Source organism: Ylistrum balloti, unplaced genomic scaffold (assembly GCF_031769215.1).
Source record: "Ylistrum balloti isolate Yb309-2 unplaced genomic scaffold, AGI_CSIRO_Ybal_v1 Utg370612, whole genome shotgun sequence".
Lineage (NCBI taxonomy): Eukaryota > Metazoa > Mollusca > Bivalvia > Pectinida > Pectinidae > Ylistrum > Ylistrum balloti.
The window spans coordinates 1,583,780-1,606,085 of NW_026782376.1; the positions used below are offsets into that span (position 1 = coordinate 1,583,780).

General features: G+C 34.8%; 1 protein-coding gene across 1 annotated transcript; it reads left to right on the forward strand.

The window, feature by feature from the left end:
- The first annotated feature begins 285 nt into the window (after positions 1-285).
- Positions 286-20,862, forward strand: LOC132556996 (uncharacterized). Its single transcript, XM_060221461.1, has 6 exons — positions 286-491; positions 10,108-10,211; positions 12,666-12,738; positions 18,348-18,397; positions 18,544-18,697; positions 19,524-20,862. The coding sequence occupies exons 1-6, from the start codon at positions 416-418 to the stop codon at positions 19,559-19,561; spliced, it is 495 nt and encodes a 164-aa protein (XP_060077444.1). The 5' UTR covers positions 286-415; the 3' UTR covers positions 19,562-20,862.
- Positions 20,863-22,306: the final 1,444 nt, after the last annotated feature.

Consider the following 22,306-nt stretch of genomic DNA (forward strand, 5'->3'; position numbering starts at 1 on the left):
TCAAGCTTTGGGGTTCAAATTGTATGGATATGTCACGAGAGACACGAAAATAGAGTGTTCATTGCAATATATCGCTTATCACCATTTATCCTAATTTATAGATAAAATATATATCTAAATCACACGAAATATTCAACGCAAAAAGTATTATAAAATATTGAGTTTGAAAATAAAAGACATTGAATTGTATTGATCTATTAAACTTTATCGTAATTATTTCAAAGTGTGCATATCGAAACCTCCCCAGGAACCTCGCTACCAGGGCCAATTCCATGCAAATGTGGATCGAGGTTGTCGACACGTATGTATTGCACACTTGTGATTACCAAAGACACTTGTCAGAATGAAGCCGGCGGGACTGGAGTGTCAGTTTTCTTCTAAGTGTTATTAGTCAGGGTAAAGGATTAAATGTGAAATGCACTCAAAGGACATACAAATACGACCCCTAAGAGAAGATGAAATTGGACTTGCATACGAGTTAGAAAAAGAAGGTATTTATATTATAATAGTATTATTGTGTACACCGCCAGTATTTGCAACAGTAATTGAATGTGTATATATATATTTGTTTTGTTTTTATAGGTTTACTTCAATTGAAAAATTATCTTTTAATTTTTGTTTCGCTAATTAATGCATGTAAAAGTCGGGTATAGGTGTACTTTAGTGTAGATTGCAAACAATTTCCACATCATAAAGCAGATGGATAAAGAATGCTTAGGTAAAGAGGAGGTACATTTCTGTACGTGTATACAGATGCTATATATTGGTGTTACGTTACTTCAGGTTGTGTGCGTACATACTGTGCATCACTTGCTTTTGGCGAGCTATTTTTTCCGCAACAATTCACGATTCGATTTCATACGCAACCTGAGGAGCATAAATTAATGCAGTTTGAAACTTCTTAATTGGAAACGATTTTTAGTTGGAATAACTGCATTTGAAACTTCTTAATTGGAAACGAATTTTAGTTGGAATAACAACTTTTATAGAAACTGTGGCTAAGTAATTATTATCTCTCTCTGTCTCTCTCTGTCTCTCCCCCATCTCTCTCTTCCTCTCTCTCTCTCTTTCTCTCTCCTACTCTCACTGTCTGTCTGTCTCTGTCTCTGTCTGTCTCTCTCTCTCTCTCTCTCTCTCTCTCTCTCTCTCTCTCTCTCTCTCTCTCTCTCTCAGTAAATAAATGATAAATGTATACCACGCAGCCTTCCTGAAACAATATGATTACTCGTGGGGAAATCTATAACAAAACCTAATATTTCATACGGTAAAGGAAGGCTAGATCAATTGACCAAGATATGGACAGCATATAGATGTTAGGAGATTATACTGCTGAAAATATCCAAGTTCGTACAGGAGACGGTCACGTGGCGATGAATTCAATCCAAAGTACAAACGATCAAATACGAGTTCAGAGATTGTATTTATAAATAGCAATATGATAAGTGTCGTTACATTTACTACTTTGCTAACCACAAAATTCTAATCTCTCGATATATCTCCACACCACTCTACAACCAAATTAAAAAAAAAAAACCAACAACAACAGAGGACCATTTATTGAGTTTTTATATGTGATATTTTAGGAAGCCGCTTTATAATACCATTTTCACAGATCACTGACAGTAAAACAAATTCAAAAGGCCCTATATCATATATAAGTGTGTTGAGTAGATTGAAACTCTTAACATGTGCACGACTGATGTAATCAATCGTCCGGCCGTTTTATTATAGTACTAGAGAAGAGATAAGTTGAATACCTATTAATCATAACAGACGATAAAGTAAAACAGTAGAAAGAGAGGTTACCTGTGGGTTTGCGGATGTGCTTGTGACGGTTGGCACTGTTTGAAGTTAATTCTTCAAACGAGGCCTCCAACGTTATGTCAAGGTGAAGAACGCGGCCTCCAACATTACGTCAAGGTGAAGAACGCGGCCTCCAACGTTATGTCAAAGTGAAGAACGCGGCCTCCAACGTTACGTCAAGGTGAAGAACGCGGCCTCCAACGTTACGTCAAGGTGAAGAACGCGGCCTCCAACGTTATGTCAAAGTGAAGAACGCGGCCTCCAACGTTACGTCAAGGTGAAGAACGCGGCCTCCAACGTTATGTCAAAGTGAAGAACGCGGCCTCCAACGTTATGTCAAAGTGAAGAACGCGGCCTCCAACGTTATGTCAAGGTGAAGAACGCGGCCTCCAACGTTATGTCAAAGTGAAGAACGCGGCCTCCAACGTTATGTCAAGGTGAAGAACGCGGCCTCCAACGTTATGTCAAGGTGAAGAACGCGGCCTCCAACGTTATATCAAAGTGAAGAACGCGGCCTCCAACGTTATGTCAAGGTGAAGAACACTTATTACTACGTAGGTACGTTTTTATGTTAGAGCATTGCTGTTCAGAAATTGATTATGTAAAGACAAGCTTAGGTTTTATGAGGAGTCAAAAGTGTTACTAAATATCATTAGCCTGCAAACTTTGCTTTGAAGTGGCATCATTGTCCTTTCGTCCATTTCGCCTCCACAGGTAGAGCGGATCATTGTAGTCCTGATCACAGGGACTAGTCAGGCCCATGATCCGTATTTGTAAATATGATTCATTATGAGTACAGCTATACGGTCAACAGGGTTGATTATCCGTGTGATCCTGATTCTCCGAATGTCGCTGATGGGATGGGTTTCGAATTCAAAGTAAATGATTTGACGCTGTTGTCGCTTAGCATGAAGACACTATCATAGCGGCACACATATCTTCCCATTATGAGTGTGTACTTCCATTCTGTTTACGTCCAGTTGCTTACAGCATTCATATAAGGTCTAGAACCTTATATAGAAGATATGTAGTCGTTCATTGCATGATACTCAAAAGCTTATGGTATGCAATGGTTTTTGTCGGTAACCAAAAGTAACAAAGTGTATTAAAGTATATGCAATATCATACTTTCATAAGGAAAATGCAAGTTTTTCTCTACTTGGGAATTTCGTTCCCTACCTTGTAAAGGTCTGTTTAAACTCGGGGATGGATTTGCCTTCAATATTTTTTTCTTTGCAATGTCAATGCAAATATTGGCCTCCCATTTCTAAATTAGTGAAGTGTGTTTGACCGCTGATCTATAATTCTATACAAAATGGCGAGGTCAGCAAACATTTGAAGCAGAACAAATGCGAGTCAGAACAAAATATTTATCAAAGTGAGGTGAAAGGTGTCAAGTTCCCACTCAAATTAGATTTTTTAACGTCTTGAATGGCCAAAAATAATTCATTATGGAATAATGTTTGCCGACCTCCTCTCCAGCGGCGGATGTTTTATCAGTGTATTTATGTTTTAACATGCAGTGAATGTAAATATTTCAAAATGTATGAAAAGGATTTGAATGAATTGAATATTGTTCCGTTATTTTAATGATTCCGCCAAAAGGTCTCCATACTGTTAGCGATCGAACAAAGCATAATAGTACTTGATATTTTGTGAATAAGTAATTTTTCGATTTCTTTTGTAGCGAAACTTTCTTTAATTAAGAAACGGGAAATACTTGAACGAACTTGTTACGTAATAGTGAAACCAATACACGTTACAGCTACACATGTACCTTTTTTCTGGACATTAATTTTCTACTTTATTACTACAGGGCTTCTATTTGAAAGACGACAGTCATTTTGGCGGAGATCTTTTATATTAACAAAAGGAAGAAAATAATAATGGAATCTTTGGAAATGAATACATTTTCTCATTCTTAAAAGTGGTCTAAATCATACAAGATTGTAATAAAATGCTGTTTTGGATGTTTTGCAACTTACGATGTGCTGTTCAATAAAACTGCATTTCGTGTGTAGAATAGAGTTTAGTTCAACAGATCAACCCTTGGTTGTATCTAGTAAAACAGTTTCAATAACAATGGAAAATGGAGGATTATAATCAAAGAACAAGTGGTCACACGGAGTCACAAAAGTTAATTAATATTAAGGCACCTGAAAATAATATATGTTTATTTTAGCGATATGTTAATTGTTTATATAATACACACCATGTGTGCGGACTATAAGGTTGGGATTTCGTGATAAGTTCCTGTGTTACTAGTTCAAGAAAAATAACCTTAGAAATAAAATCTCTGGTGACAATATTATCACTGTGGTGCTAATACCCCATTGCGACAATTTCACACGAGAAGAGGAACCAACCTGTTAATTCAATGACCGACTACAAAGTGTTTGATATTGCTAAAATCTATACCTGCTCAAACCTATAAACTGGGGACAATTTCACCTGTAGGCAAGTTCTAATCAATAATATTCCATGACAAGGAAACGTTTAATTAATGTTTCTATAGTATGAGCGACCGCTCGACTAATTCACAGTGGACCGTCAATGCCGGACTGAGTCCTTTGAGATTTCTCAATATCTCGAAATCACACAAACTGTTATAGGTTCTCATAAATTGCCCGTATCTTGGTATGTTTGGTAGGCCGTAATGGCCGTGGTAGTTTATCATCACAGTTCAATGCGTAGACCAATTTGTAAATTGTTTAGCGGTGTCTCTATATAGCATATTAATCGACCGCTTTCGTTGAAATTTTCTCTTAAGGTAAAATTTCATGCATTGTGTATTCACTGATAACAACTCGTTTCCAGTTACCTCAAATTTATTGATTTTTCAGGTGCTAAAATATTGTTTATTTGAAGTCAATATCGTTATATTAACCAACAAAACATTACACGTGCGGTTTTGTTTTTGCCAGAAAACGGAAGTATGAAATGGAGTCACCAAATTTGCATACACCAATTTCTTTAAATGATAATAATTATTAAAACCTGCTCAGACACTTGATTTTTATGTGGCAATGGTCGGCCTTTTCGAATTTATTCGTGAAAACGCCAAATCGTGCAATAGTTATACAATTCTTACCTTTAGTTGAAAGTTCTCCCTTTGATATTTCAGTGTCTACTGTTCTTTTTATATAAATGGAAATTTAGGCATTTTCTCTGTTTGTTGTTGTCCATCGATCTAAACACTTTTAAAATCAAACATTATGAATGTAGATTTCTTTCCATCTTACTTACTCTCTTGTAATAAGGAATTAGAAACATAAAATATAGCGTGAGTTATAGTTATAAATCGTCCTCTTTGCTGTAACTGTAACGGTATTCATCTCACCTGGCGTGGAGATTATCCCCACTCAAACTGAACCACTGAATTTTTAAAAAGCGGTATTCACGGCTATATTTTCCCGTGTACAAATATTGACACAATCCAACACTGTATCAGCGCGGAGTAAATTAAGGTGATTTATATACTAATAACGCATATTGATTATGCAACCCATGAGAACAGTTCAAGAGAGCCGGTCTCCACACAAATCTATCGTTTACGTACACAACCAAGACAGAAACTAGTCCATATATTTTTGAAAGTGGAATGTCTTATAGATCAGATCATGCTTTGATAATGCACAACCGACCCGTTTACTGTGATTTGATTTAAAATTTGTTATCATAAAAATACTTGTCCTGATGTATATTGGATTGGATAGAAAACGTATTATGATAAAGTTATAAACATTTCAGTGACTAAAGAAATAAAACTAAAGCCAATTAAAACTGTAGATTACTGACGCAGAAAGAATATTCAAAGTAGAGCATTGAGCGCAGAGTAATGGAAAAGCACCCAGAGTGATAAACCAGTTCTTTTAACGAGGGAGCTTCTGCCTCATCGAAACAAAAGTCATGTAAATACGGATCAAATGCAAATTATGTTACGTTCTCAAAATGAGAATCGCGGCAGTAACGAGCGAAAAAAGGATGTGTACCATAAAACATCCACATAGTCTTCATCTTTCAGAATTTGCCCTCCTGATCATTCAATGTCTGTAACGGAATGAACAGAAACTAAGATACATTAAAGTTATATGAAGATCACACATCGAGATGGAACATCACCCCTTAATATAGGTTCCTTTTGATGAAGAATTTACCATTGAAAAATAAACTTATCAATCCTTATAAAGTCACCCTTTCTAAATATTTTGATTATTGAAAAACATTCAAAGACACTGCTGCAATCGAATGTCATTTTTAAAAACAAATTGTCCGTATTCGTGTCAAACGATCGAATTTAACTACAGCTTAAAATAAATTACCCCATACTTGTTTTGAAGTTAGATAAACATATCTCTCAAAACTGGCAATCGTTACAGATAGTTTAAACGTTATGTGTTTGGGGATTAATATTTAGCTATGTTTTCACACTAAAATCTACGCTATCTGTGTCAAAGAATGCTGTCTAATACTTTAACCCGCGACGCACAGTCACATTAAATGCCATCGAAATTCTCATCTGGGTCTCTCAGGCCTTAGATTGAGTGCCAGGTTTACCCTGATTGTATTTCCTGTTTGCTGAGAGATTGTACAAAAGGGTCACTAAGATTCACGGGTTATCTCCAAATCAGCGGAAAATCAACAGGGGGTTTTTAACTCTGATTCAACATGTTTGCACGAAAACTAAACCTGCTCTTATCCAGAATTTTAATCAACCACTTCGAAAAATCAATTAAGAAATACAGCTAGAGGAATTCATTTGGAAACATCACAGGTTTTCAGTTACATTGATGATAAGTGATAGATGATTATGTTTCCTATGGGCATGCTCATTGCATTATTTAATGAAAAGAACTGAAGATTAAAAGTTTAAAATTTTCTAATGTGAAACGTCAGTCATGTAAAAAGTTATCAGTACAACAAATGGCATTACTTGCTATCTCGTAAAAAGTGCTACACAACTGAAAAAACACATTGTTAGTTTTTAAATAAACCATTTTACCTTGGGTATTTCGGCTATTAGTAATGTCTACTTTTTCAATTATTTTTAAAGATAAATGAAGAATTACATTTTCCCATCTATAGCTATATAAAAACTTATATGATATATGCAAAGGCATGTTACAAGTTCATGCCTCCCTATTTTGATATTGCATATCATGCTTCATATTGTGATATGAAACATAATCGTAAAAAGCCGAGGAAACGATAACCTTGTAGCACGTATACTGTTAAATACAGTGTAAGATTTACAATATACTCACTGACATATTGTTGTCTTATGTTACATCCTAGATGGAGTTAGCATGGATTTTCGAACACTTAAATTGGTTTATAAAAACTGCAGGATAGGTTGAAAAGAGTTACTGAATACAGGTACTCCTGCTTATCTGTTAAACAGTGGTTAGAACTGCGGAAGACAGGCTTGCAGGCTGATGAAGGTGATAGGGAAGTTTTACGGTCGTCATAATGATCTTATAAGGAAATCTCTTTCCGTGCGCGATATGAAATCGGACGTGTTTGGTGTCCATCCATTTACCTGGTGGTTGAGTTTTTGTTTATCATGTTCTTGTCTGTCTGTCTAACATTAATTACTCAGATTTACATGGTGTCGTCGATGAAGCAGAAGACATTTGGTCCTTTACAACACCAGGTCTCCTTATCCATTTTAACGAGTCTCCATGTACATTTTTCTCTTGTCCATGTTTTGACGTAGATTAATTGACTTTGAGTTTGATTTAGAATTTCGCTGACATTTCGATATTTTCAATGTTTTTGCATGTAGTTTAAGGGTATATTAGACTGGGCGACATGGGTTGAAGCGAGTACACTGTAACAGTGTTAAGTTCATTCGGTGAGCTTTCACTTTCAATGGTTATTGTATGTTTTCTGACAGAAATTAGAGTCGATGTATACTGAAATTAGTATGTCTTCACATTTATTTAATAAAATCTTCTTTTCTTGTCAGACATTAACAGTGTTTTGATAGTGTGATATAAAATATTTGATTAACATACAGCATTTCTCTATACATTGGATATCAAGTATCAGGAATTTATTTTATTAGTGTATAGTTGAGTGTTTTGGTGCTATTATATGGAGTTCAATACCATCGAATTCTGATATACAGGCAGGTACCCGTTGGACGTTTACTTTTAATTTCTTTTTCCTTTTCATATTTTTAAAAGATAATGATCTTGAGTAAAATACTCACCTGTCTCTGTGAATTTAAAGGAACATGATTCACCATATAATTTCACTAGACAGAAGAATTTCTGAAAGCAGTTTTAAATATTAGCTACAGACAGACGTCAGAGAAGTAATTGTTAAAGAAAACTGCACAAAATAAATTGTTCTGGAGCTAATTTGTTGAAAGATTCAAAGAAGAAACCAGTTGTAGTCACACTGGTGTCGTAATGCTTAAGTAGAGTTTGGTTTTGATGTCGATATGAAGTGTGAAACACCTGCCTGTCAAAAGAAGTTGAATTACAGTGGGTGATTTTCACACCTATCATTGTATGGTCGTCTCTGTGATCTAAATTGCGTTCTTATTAGGTTATTTTGTATGTTAAGTTAAAAGTAAACAATAATCAGAGATTCTCGCACGGTAACCTAAAAGCTGCTCGAGTAGAAATACCGTTAAAATTGGCAATCGAAAGTCATCAAACGGTTCCAATGTTGACCCAACAATAGGGAACGGGAAACCCGAACAACAAAATCATTCGGAACGAGAATAATGGACTCAATCGTCCACATGAAGACCAAACACATTAACAGTCTGTGTCTGTCCCAAACATTCCAATCGACGCTACAAATGAATGAAATCGATATTACGTCTATCAAGTTCACATTCTAAACGGTAATATGATATGGTCACCATTTTTTCAATGTTACATTCTAAATGGTAATAGGATATGGTCACCATTGTTCTCATGCACGAAAACGATTATAGCGACATTCTGCTTTTAACAGTGAACCTGTTGACAACAGGTAGAACATATCTGATTTAGATTCTCACGGACTGTTTGACTAAATATTTCATGTCATTTACACTGTTTACATTTCTGTTATTTATATTCACTTTCAAAGTGGCAATGATTTATTGTGCTTATAAAGCACTAAACTTCAATACTTTATTCAAATAGAAAACATCAAGCGTATGTTATAGCGATTTATTCTCATCCACAAATGTTCTGGTGTTCATGGATTTCTATTAGAATTTTTGAAAACGTTTTGATAATGACACGTTCGTGTGACATATTCATTACACTTACAGTAAGTCATCTTGGTCAGAGTAAAACAGTAAAACAGAAATGCCGTAGCTTCAGCTCCTATGTACTAGATTTTATAAATATATGTATTTAGTACTCCTGGCCCCACTTGTATAAAACATCTCGACTTGAGATTTCCTCAAGTCGAGATTTTCCTCAGCTAATATCTCCTTGAAAATATCTTGTATGAAAATTCCTCAAGGAATTTCAGGACATCCTAGCCGATGACTTCCTCCTGTTCCTTGAGCAAATTTTATACAACCCGTTTTTGAGGAGATATCAGCTGAGGAAAATCTCGACTTGAGGAAATCTCAAGTTGAGATGTTTTATGCAAGTGGGGCCTTATCAATATATCGCTTACTTTCTCTGATATACATTACCAGATGTGTTATATAATATTTTTATTTAATTTGTCATTAAACAAAAATGATTTTATAATCTATTTACACGTACATTGGTTCTAACTGGTCGTTGTCAAAGGTTATTGATAAAAGGAGAAAGGAAAGGAAATGAGAAAAAAAATAGAGTTAATTTCGTTTCGTTTCGCTCAGAGCTTCACATTTCAGCAAGAACACATTACCTCGGAGTAAATATTATGATACTCGTTAAATGATATTCTTGCCACACCACAAGTACGCTTAATATGCTGCATTCTTAATGTATGTTATATCATTGCAAACTCTTATGTTTTCTTCTTTAGCTGACCGTTAGTCTAGAGTAACTTTTTAATAGTCTAATGTAAATATCAAAGTGAGACAAAAATGATAGTTATGACACAATTTGACACGGAGTTGACAGCGTGCAGATCTAGGACGACTAATGTTGGAAACCTGCAAATAATTCGTTAATTTATGATGTTTCATTTAAACAAATTCTTATGACATGAAAGCTTTTGATTTTTTCTCTTTTCTTTTACAGAAGAAATTGAGTTTGTGAAATTTTCTTGGTTCAAGGCTGCACTACAACATTCAAAGTTCAGTCCCATTTGCAGCAGTATATTAACATCATACACATATATTTATTCTAATTATAGGTTATCCGGAAGATGAGGCGGCTACGTTTGACACGATGATGTACCGTCACAGTGAGGCTCCCGAACTCACGATCGGGTACTTCGATAAAGGGGAACTAATCGGGGTAAGTCACGTGGTTCAGCGATATCTCCTCTAGACAGGGTTGAACTTTTTCTACGATAAATCTTCATCCTCAAAACGTATATTTAAAACGGAGTGCACAGACGTTTTGTGTCTGTTAAATTTGTCTTATAAGCATTATATAACATAAAACGACCAACAGACAAGCTATCATTGGACCAAGATTGCTTGGAAAACAATATCTGTTTTTTTATTGATAGAATGTTCCGTGGCCAGCCACAAATTTACAGAGTAAATTGTAAAACCTCTGGTTGACTTCCTGCTATAAATAGGATTAGCTATATCGGATCATCTTTATATCTAGAATTTGGTACATTTCGAAACAGACAAGACTGGTACATCGTTCTGAGAAAACTATTGTATAAAACAGCAAATATGAAAATCTATAAAATAATGTTTGACATTATTGTCATATTCAAGGTATGTAAATCCGGATACATATCCTTGTGTAGAAAAGGTAGGAAATGCCGTACAACAATAGATTTATGTGGATAATAGTCTCTTCGCTTACAAATCTAACAAATTATGCTGAGTCCCTTTCGAGAAACCAATCAAGCAACACGTTTAATGTAACGTCTGTCTACAGACATAGAGTATATGTACACAGTATAAAACATTTTCATGTATAAAGCTAAACACACATGTTACTGAGTCGTGTATCAATATACAATGTTGGACAACTGTTAAGGAAACTATGACAGATGTAACTCCCTCCGGCACGTGAAGCCTGACCAATCAGAAATGATCAATAGGTACTTGTGTTGTACTGTCAGGAACAACAACACGCCATACGCTCTTAATAAATATTTTATATATCTATTATGCAGGCCATAAATAAGATATAGAAAATAGAAATAAGGCACATGTTACACCAGGGGTCCTTTGAATAGATATCCTTCATCCATGTCGGAAAAATCAATAATGTGTTTTCAACGCAATTAACGGTTTTAGTGTTAAATGATGCGTGGCTGGATGTATACAAGTACAGTTAGACTCTGCATCTTAACGGTTTTATGGTAAGTTGTCCATAATTTAAGGAACTTAAATACCGTACGGCTATAAAATTGTCCACACACGATAAAAAACGGGTTAAAGAATTATCTGAAATAACTGAAGTATCTCTTGTCACTAGTAATACAGGAAGTATTTAACACGAACAAAGCTTTGTAGTAAAATATATAACTATAAAATGCTTTATCAGGTGAGCACAGACAGTTTATTTTATCTTAAGTTTTTATTTTACGTGTCTGTATAACTAAAAAAATAACAATTTGAGAAAATCCTTCTGATTTTTTCCTCGTAACTTTTCCTTTAGAATATCACATTTTGTTCCAATATAATTTTCGTTTTGTATAAGTCCGCCCTCAGTCTTCCCTACTGACATTTGTTTAGGGATATTTTTCTTATTCGAACGATGAATTCTTTGATATGAATGCATAAACAAAGCATGTATTAAGTTATTCTCACTACATAGAAAAATTGGACGAGATGACTGAGATACCTCCATTTTGATAGATTTTTCCTGTGTGTCAAAATGTTTGAAAATACCACCAGATACATTCATTTGAAATGTTCAAAGTATTTCACGCTATTAAAACAACAGACACTGCATACCTCTGAAGATAAGTATACACAGACACAAGAGATAAGATGGGACGATATTTGTTGAAATATACATGTACACATTGGATTACCGAGTAGATTATCTTCAATCAGAGTGACGGACAGTCGTGTTATCTGTTTCAAATATACATATTAGGGTTAGATTTAGAAGAAGGAATAGTATCGCGTGACAGGGTGTCTTAACAGTATTTTATCTGTTGCTATCTCTCAGTGTCTGTGTTGACACAACGCGTGCTAAAGATCCTAGTGTTTGTTAAATAGCGACAGATCATGGTTCTTGTAAATATAAATCAAGCTTAATTACCAGATAACAATGAAGAGTGTTCTGGTTTGAAAACAAGGACAACACAAACAATTGTTAGTGGAAATTGTGTGTAATAAACAATGTTAGACTATTTTGTTAATACGTGACAAGTGAACTAAGAAATCTTTAAATGGTAGGAGACGACATAATAACCGGTACCAGACTCGGCTTGTATCAGGTAGACCAAGAAAGATATAACTGTGCCATACAGAATATAGGCGTATACTACACGATAAACAATGATCCGTTATTTAGGGTAACCCAACACCCGTGTAGGTAAACAAAAATATATAATGTATGTTTCTTTCTGAAATACAGAGGAAAATACAGCACGCGATTGCTACACATGTATCAGAAAAAGATCTGTTTTGGTAGTTTAACATGCTTATTTTGTATCTAATCGGTTTTCTATTTGTAATATCTTAACTGAGTATAGATAATAAGCAAAATTTTGCTCTTTGGTATGTACTGTTTTCATAATGTGTATAACGTTTCTGTTCTTTTTCAAAGTATGTGTCTGGAACCCGTTTCCATGAGCCAAACCTTACTCATGCTGCCATGAATATGCATATTCCCAACGGAGGTAAATATTCATGAGTTTGTTGTTGTTTGTCAAATGTTACAAATGGGGCTGTCGATGAGAGGTTTCTCATTTATAAGTTCACATTCATGTGACGTAACAAAATCTTAAGTTTGCAACATTTGATTTTCAACTTTATTACAGTTTAAGTTAAGCGGCACGAGATCGTTGTATGACATAATAAAAGAAGTGTGTGTGATTAAAGTTTAAGTTAAGCGGCACGAGATCGTTGTATGACATAATAAAAGAAGTGTGTGTGATTAAAGTTTAGGTTAAGCGGCACGAGATCGTTGTATGACATAATAAAAGAAGTGTGTGTGATTAAAGTTTAGGTTAAGCGGCACGAGATCGTTGTATGACATAATAAAAGAAGTGTGTGTGATTAAAGTTTAGGTTAAGCGGCACGAGATCGTTGTATGACATAATAAAAGAAGTGTGTGTGATTAAAGTTTAGGTTAAGCGGGACGAGATCGTTGTATGACATAATAAAAGAAGTGTGTTATTAAAGTTTAGGTTAAGCGGCACGAGATCGTTGTATGACATAATAAAAGAAGTGTGTGTGATTACAGTTAAGGTTTAGCGGCACGAGATCGTTGTATGACATAATTAAAGAAGTGTGTGTGATTACAGTTTAGGTTAAGCGGGACGAGATCGTTGTATGACGTAATAAAAGAAGTGTGTGATTACAGTTAAGGTTAAGCGGCACGAGATCGTTGTATGACATAATAAAAGAAGTGTGTGTGATTAAAGTTTAGGTTAAGTGGCACGAGATCGTTGTATGACATAATTAAAGAAGTGTGTGTGATTACAGTTTAGGTTAAGCGGGACGAGATCGTTGTGTGACGTAATAAAAGAAGTGTGTGATTACAGTTTAGGTTAAGCGGCACGAGATCGTTGTATGACATAATAAAAGAAGTGTGTGTGATTAAAGTTTAGGTTAAGCGGCACGAGATCGTTGTATGACGTAATAAAAGAAGTGTGTGATTACAGTTAAGGTTAAGCGGCACGAGATCGTTGTATGACATAATAAAAGAAGTGTGTGTGATTAAAGTTTAGGTTAAGCGGCACGAGATCGTTGTATGACATAATAAAAGAAGTGTGTGTGATTACAGTTTAGGTTAAGCGGCACGAGATCGTTGTATGACATAATAAAAGAAGTGTGTGTGATTAAAGTTTAGGTTAAGCGGCACGAGATCGTTGTATGACATAATAAAAGAAGTGTGTTATTAAAGTTTAGGTTAAGCGGCACGAGATCGTTGTATGACATAATAAAAGAAGTGTGTGTGATTAAAGTTTAGGTTAAGTGGCACGAGATCGTTGTATGACATAATAAAAGAAGTGTGTGTGATTAAAGTTTAGGTTAAGCGGCACGAGATCGTTGTATGACATAATAAAAGAAGTGTGTGTGATTACAGTTAAGGTTTAGCGGCACGAGATCGTTGTATGACATAATTAAAGAAGTGTGTGTGATTACAGTTTAGGTTAAGCGGGACGAGATCGTTGTATGACATAATAAAAGAAGTGTGTGATTAAAGTTTAGGTTAAGCGGCACGAGATCATTGTATGACATAATAAAAGAAGTGTGTGTGATTAAAGTTTAGGTTAAGTGGCACGAGATCGTTGTATGACATAATAAAAGAAGTGTGTGTGATTAAAGTTTAGGTTAAGCGGCACGAGATCGTTGTATGACGTAATAAAAGAAGTGTGTGTGATTACAGTTAAGGTTTAGCGGCACGAGATCGTTGTATGACATAATAAAAGAAGTGTGTGTGATTACAGTTTAGGTTAAGCGGCACGAGATCGTTGTATGACATAATAAAAGAAGTGTGTGTGATTACAGTTAAGGTTTAGCGGCACGAGATCGTTGTATGACATAATAAAAGAAGTGTGTGTGATTACAGTTTAGGTTAAGCGGCACGAGATCGTTGTATGACATAATAAAAGAAGTGTGTGTGATTACAGTTTAGGTTAAGCGGCACGAGATCGTTGTATGACATAATAAAAGAAGTGTGTGTGATTAAAGTTTAGGTTAAGCGGCACGAGATCGTTGTATGACATAATAAAAGAAGTGTGTGATTACAGTTAAGGTTAAGCGGCACGAGATCGTTGTATGACATAATAAAAGAAGTGTGTGTGATTAAAGTTTAGGTTAAGCGGCACGAGATCGTTGTATGACATAATAAAAGAAGTGTGTGTGATTACAGTTTAGGTTAAGCGGCACGAGATCGTTGTATGACATAATAAAAGAAGTGTGTGTGATTAAAGTTTAGGTTAAGCGGCACGAGATCGTTGTATGACATAATAAAAGAAGTGTGTGTGATTACAGTTTAGGTTAAGCGGCACGAGATCGTTGTATGACAATAAAAGAAGTGTTTGTGATTAAAGTTTAGGTTAAGTGGCACGAGATCGTTGTATGACATAATAAAAGAAGTGTGTGTGATTAAAGTTTAGGTTAAGCGGCACGAGATCGTTGTATGACATAATAAAAGAAGTGTGTGTGATTAAAGTTTAGGTTAAGCGGGACGAGATCGTTGTATGACATAATAAAAGAAGTGTGTGTGATTAAAGTTTAGGTTAAGTGGCACGAGATCGTTGTATGACATAATAAAAGAAGTGTGTGTGATTAAAGTTTAGGTTAAGCGGCACGAGATCGTTTTATGACATAATGAAAGAAGTGTGTGTGATTAAAGTTTAGGTTAAGCGGCACGAGATCGTTGTATGACATAATAAAAGAAGTGTGTTATTAAAGTTTAGGTTAAGTGGCACGAGATCGTTGTATGACATAATAAAAGAAGTGTGTGTGATTAAAGTTTAGGTTAAGCGGCACGAGATCGTTTTATGACATAATAAAAGAAGTGTGTGTGATTAAAGTTTAGGTTAAGCGGGACGAGATCGTTGTATGACATAATAAAAGAAGTGTGTTATTAAAGTTTAGGTTAAGTGGCACGAGATCGTTTTATGACATAATAAAAGAAGTGTGTGTGATTAAAGTTTAGGTTAAGCGGCACGAGATCGTTGTATGACATAATAAAAGAAGTGTGTTATTAAAGTTTAGGTTAAGTGGCACGAGATCGTTGTATGACATAATAAAAGAAGTGTGTGTGATTAAAGTTTAGGTTAAGCGGCACGAGATCGTTTTATGACATAATAAAAGAAGTGTGTGTGATTAAAGTTTAGGTTAAGCGGGACGAGATCGTTGTATGACATAATAAAAGAAGTGTGTTATTAAAGTTTAGGTTAAGTGGCACGAGATCGTTGTATGACATAATAAAAGAAGTGTGTGTGATTAAAGTTTAGGTTAAGCGGCACGAGATCGTTTTATGACATAATAAAAGAAGTGTGTGTGATTAAAGTTTAGGTTAAGCGGCACGAGATCGTTGTATGACATAATAAAAGAAGTGTGTGTGATTACAGTTTAGGTTAAGCGGCACGAGATCGTTGTATGACATAATAAAAGAAGTGTGTGTGATTAAAGTTTAGGTTAAGCGGCACGAGATCGTTGTATGACATAATAAAAGAAGTGTTTGTGATTAAAGTTTAGGTTAAGTGGCACGAGATCGTTGTATGACATAATAAAAGAAGTGTGTGTGATTACAGTTTAGGTTAAGCGGCACGAGATCGTTGTATGACATAATCAAAGAAGTGTGTGTGATTAAAGTTTAGGTTAAGCGGCACGAGATCGTTGTATGACATAATTAAAGAAGTGTGTGTGATTACAGTTATTAAAGTTTAGGTTAAGTGGCACGAGATCGTTGTATGACATAATAAAAGAAGTGTGTGTGATTAAAGTTTAGGTTAAGCGGCACGAGATCGTTTTATGACATAATAAAAGAAGTGTGTGTGATTAAAGTTTAGGTTAAGCGGGACGAGATCGTTGTATGACATAATAAAAGAAGTGTGTTATTAAAGTTTAGGTTAAGTGGCACGAGATCGTTTTATGACATAATAAAAGAAGTGTGTGTGATTAAAGTTTAGGTTAAGCGGCACGAGATCGTTGTATGACATAATAAAAGAAGTGTGTTATTAAAGTTTAGGTTAAGTGGTGTCGTTGTATGACATAATAAAAGAAGTGTGTGTGATTAAAGTTTAGGTTAAGCGGCACGAGATCGTTTTATGACATAATAAAAGAAGTGTGTGTGATTAAAGTTTAGGTTAAGCGGGACGAGATCGTTGTATGACATAATAAAAGAAGTGTGTTATTAAAGTTTAGGTTAAGTGGCACGAGATCGTTGTATGACATAATAAAAGAAGTGTGTGTGATTAAAGTTTAGGTTAAGCGGCACGAGATCGTTTTATGACATAATAAAAGAAGTGTGTGTGATTAAAGTTTAGGTTAAGCGGCACGAGATCGTTGTATGACATAATAAAAGAAGTGTGTGTGATTACAGTTTAGGTTAAGCGGCACGAGATCGTTGTATGACATAATAAAAGAAGTGTGTGTGATTAAAGTTTAGGTTAAGCGGCACGAGATCGTTGTATGACATAATAAAAGAAGTGTGTGTGATTACAGTTTAGGTTAAGTGGCACGAGATCGTTGTATGACATAATAAAAGAAGTGTGTGTGATTACAGTTTAGGTTAAGCGGCACGAGATCGTTGTATGACATAATCAAAGAAGTGTGTGTGATTAAAGTTTAGGTTAAGCGGCACGAGATCGTTGTATGACATAATTAAAGAAGTGTGTGTGATTACAGTTTAGGTTAAGCGGCACGAGATCGTTGTATGACATAATTAAAGAAGTTTGTGTGATTACAGTTTAGGTTAAGCGGCACGAGATCGTTGTATGACATAATAAAAGAAATATGTGTGGACATTTTACAAATTTTTTTATAACCTAGCGTTAGCTAACACAAGTTCCTGAGGGTTCACTTATGCACCAATGTTGGTCTTCGTTTGAAAGGTGTTTCTATCGGAAACATAAAGAGGAGAGAGGATGATTTTACTCGTTCATTTATTTTCACCTTAAGATTTTATTTGTTGGTTTGCCAAAAACTTGCGATATATTTATTCTCGAATATTTTGACGTTCAAGACATCGCTTGATCGGTTTGGTAAGATTAATGTTCTTGTGAAATAACAGATAAATCACCGTGAATCCCTCTCCTCCTTATCATCAAAACTCTACTTCACCTACTGCGTCCCTAGAAGGTCTTGAGTTGTGGGCCTGTCTGAGTTAATTATTTGTTACTTTATTAATGTAGTGACGTATTCAAGTTTTCACTCAAGGGAAATTAAAAATTTATACTAACTGAAATTCTCTGTCAAGTTACTATTTGCGGATTGATACGAATTCGCGCTCTGACACAGTCACGAATTTCTGATTTTTGTGGTTGGTTTTATGATTTTTCTTTACCTGGAGTAACAAGAAATCAGTTCTATATTGTGAGGAAAGGGAGGGAATAAATACACTTTTCGTTCATTTTATCTACGGACATTTAGTACAGATTTTGACATTTGGTTTGGCGTCTCTAAGTAAAGGGACTTAACAGGTGACAGCTGTCCTCCTGAATCTTCAATCACCATGCTTGTTGTCAAAGGCCAGTGATTGCATATCATAGGATTATATGCGTATCCAGAGCTGTGAACTACATATTTCGCATTTGTTCTCTTACAGAAAGTGTGTGTATCCACTCGGTTTGTGTGACGGAGATACGGAGAAGACAGGTAAGTTGCAAAGAGTTATCTCCCTTCCAATATATAGTAAATTAAAATTCACACATGGTGGCAGCTTAACCGCTCCCATGTCAATCGTCATCAATTTAAGGAACATATATATCTTTTGGATAGTGATATTTTTCATCTATTTTTAGGGTATCGCATCAAGAATGTTAGACTGGTACACCGATACCATGAAGACAACTGAATTTGATGTAAAGCGTATTCTACTGATCGCTCACTCTAAGCTCATTCCTCTTTACACACGGGCTGGCTTTACCTTCAAATGCAAGTCTGACATTGTTCATGGTAAGTTTTCAGCTCCGCGATACTTATAAGCATGCTTTATTTCTTATTATTCTTATAATTTCTTTAACATTTGCACTGGGATATTGTACAGAAGACATACAAGTGCGGTAATACAGCATCGTTTGAGATAATTTCAATTATCATTATTTTAGAAAAGCATTTACTTAGTACACAAAACAATCCATTGTTCATAACATTTTCCGGTGTTGATTCATGATATTCATTATATTGATACTTTAACCATTAATCACATGTTAATGTCTACACACATTTTTAATTGTTTACTCAGCAATGTTTTTAATACAGCATCGTTTTAGATAATTTCAATGATCATTATTTTAGAAAAGCATTTACTTAGAACAACATTTTCATATCCATCTTTCATTATGATAGATGTTAATGGCACTGTTCAGAATATACACATATACCTGACATTCTTTTGTAATAATTCATTATGCATTATCAATGAGCTTATAAGGACTGCAATACCTGTTTATGTCTTTTTTTGGTAATTCATTTTGACAATTTTCGATTTTCCTCAGCCGTTACCTAGATTGTACCAATTAAAGCCCATAACATCTCTTACGGGTTAAGGAACGATGAAACAGTTGTATGACACAGCTTAATCATCCATAACTTGGCACTACTGTATCTCTTTCTAAATGTGTATTAAAAGATTTTATTCTTTTGTGTCGCATTTGTACCAGAATGCGTCCTGCAGTGTTAAAACACTATAATTATTGTTACTAATCGTAAAAAAGGAGATCGGTCACGCATAAAAAAATCACTTACAGAAAATATGGTCGACTTTCAATTTTTATTCCAGGTAGGGAAACATGGTACGAGATGGAGATGCTTGTATAAGCCAGGAAATAACGACAAATGGGAACTCTCTCAAGGATGAAATATAATGGGTCCGGAAGTATGACCGCCTCCAGGGAGCAATAACGATATGATTCCTTACAAAAAAATATTCCATACAGGAAATAAACCCTTTCTAGACTTTAGTCCTATGACATGATTCACAAGAAGTTAATTCAAGAACATACGCCGGAAGTGGATTTTGAAACGAGGCCCATGAAAGCATACTTCCAGACAGTGTGATAAGAATATTTGCATTTATTCAACATTTCAGTTCATTCAAGTAAAACGGATAGAAATACTTAGCCTCTAAAATAAAAATACAAAAGGTGATAAATAATATCCTGAGATTTTTCTGTTCCCTGAATAAGTAATGCAATTTACAGGATATACACAATTTTGGTCCTGTTGAAAACAAAATGAAAGGAGTTTTAAGTTAGCTAGATGTGGACGTAAAATGATGTAGGATTGAATTTTTATATATTTGTTAACTTTTAAAAAGGAGGCTGCAGTGGATGAAAAAAAACGAATGAGAGTGTGACAGTCAATGTGAAAGGAAGTTCTGCGGCTGCGCGTCTGTGATAAAAGTGCTTTATTGTAATCGAATGGTATTTTGTATGGGTTCTTTATCTGTTTTGAATGTCAAATGTGCAAGTGTTACTGTTTCTTGCGGGCTAAGATTAGATCAAATGATGTTACTAATAGGTATTTAAAATTTGTATGTGTAAGTTATTACTTCCATTGTAATTTAATTGATTAATTTTGAAAATATCATTTTTGAGTGTAAGTACGTATTGCCAGCTGTTAATGTCTTAACATTGCTTGTATAAGGTGTTACATGTGATAATCTTAAATTAGAAATTATTTAAGAATTTTTATCAGACATCAACATATGTAATTTTGAATTCCTGCTTTAATTAGTACTGAATGCTAGGCACCCTAGTAGTATTTGTTAATGTCGGTTAATGGAAGATAAGGAAACTGTATCTAACTTAATTTTTTTGTTTCCGGTTGCAAATTAAACTACATATATTTTTTTGACTTATTCTATGGAGGAATAAATCAATGTATTTTGTTGCAATAATACGCTCATATATTTTTCAAAATGACGAAGAGATTCTGCAGGTATGACAGTGTTTCTCCATGCCCCGAATAAATAAATAAAATTATTTAATAGAATAATGAACTACATGTCATATATTACTATTGTATGGTTGGATACCTATATATTGAATGAGAGTAAATGTTTTATTATTTATAATTAAATTGCAATACTTTTTGAAATAAATTTATGCATCTATCAAGTATCTGCTTTGTGTTATATGAGATTATGTGACGAGACCTGAGCTAGAAAGATATCTTGTGTTAATAGTATTGATAAATTGCTTTTGTATTCTTTTGTTAGGTCGGGATGATCTAAAGCTCTCGTAATTTTGTTAATTCATTTTCATTTGTTGAATTTAAATCGCGCTTTCCTGAAATGATTTTGTGAGAGACCCTACCAAGTGTTATTGTGGCCACCGTCTTCAAATAACACATTTTAAATTCTCTAGTGCCACTGATGCAATTTTGTAAAGCAAATCTGCTTGACATCTTGATCGCGTATGGTTGTTAAGATATTCCAGAAGAATTTTGGCATGGGAACTAACTGTTGTTAGCTGTTGGCTGACTTGTTCTCACACGAGGCTGCACTGATTGAAGAGCGTATCAAAACAGGTTATAAAGACTTTGCAAATTCGCTTAAATTTCCTTTTAATACAATGATGACGTGTTGTCTGTAAGTAATAAGATACATTTTAACCACGTCCGTCATATATACTCACCAGAGTGAGAAATCAAGTAAACGACAGACTCTTCTATATCAGCCATTTATTTAGAACGTTTCATACAACGAAACTAACATGGACAGCTTTATACCAAGCTGTATGACAAGCACGATTTCCATATTGTGAATTTTCCATTTCTTGATAACAATATCCCTGCATTCCCAACCTTATGGTATTTACATTTCAAAGTTGATATGACAACACGTTTCCATTATCACGAAATTCGTACAAGAATTCGTCATCTGACGGTAAAACTCGTAGCACAGGGTCATTACAGTGATCTCATTTAGACAAATTCTTTTTCTTTCTGCGATAGGGAGCTTGATGTGTTTGAGTTTGTATTATTATTATGATGACAAATTGGTATTTTCTGGTTACTAATGAAGTGGAGTAATTCCCCTTTATCTGTTGTGTTTGATTACTATGAGAACAATGTATGTTTATAGGTGCAAATATTTAGTTATTGTTCTGAACAAATTCACGTATTTTTTGTAACTTAAATCGAAATTTAAAAGGGGACATTGAAAAATCCATCTTAGGTATCTGTTGTGTTATATTTTGTATTAAACACGCAACTGATGTTTGTAGAAAAGACAATTACCAGTAAACTGACACAATCACCATGATGTGATGACGACAGAAAAAGGTTAATACCACAGCGCTCAAACATCAACCGATGAAAAGTAAAATGGTAAGTGACAAAGATGTTTACACTTTTTAATGGGTTTTATACTAGGTCCTGTTGTTAGTGCTTTCGTGAGGTAATATGGATGCCGAAGGGTGACCGCAATTGGCGATGTGATCGTCAGCATCAAACCCTTCCTGTCTTCATTTTCACCAAACCTGGATGATTATATTTCAGAGCATCTCAGGAGGTATCCAATTGTTTGGAAAATATTTGTAGTAGTATCATGGCTACTTT

What these genes read in the sequence shown, in the direction of transcription:
- LOC132556996 (XM_060221461.1), top strand. Translation starts at nt 416, where the DNA reads ATGCACTCAAAGGACATACAAATACGACCCCTAAGAGAAGATGAAATT. An exon ending in ATACGAGTTAGAAAAAGAAG is followed by an intron (nt 492 to 10,107) that starts GTATTTATATTA and finishes TTCTAATTATAG; the next exon opens with GTTATCCGGAAGATGAGGCG. An exon ending in TATGCATATTCCCAACGGAG is followed by an intron (nt 12,739 to 18,347) that starts GTAAATATTCAT and finishes GTTCTCTTACAG; the next exon opens with AAAGTGTGTGTATCCACTCG.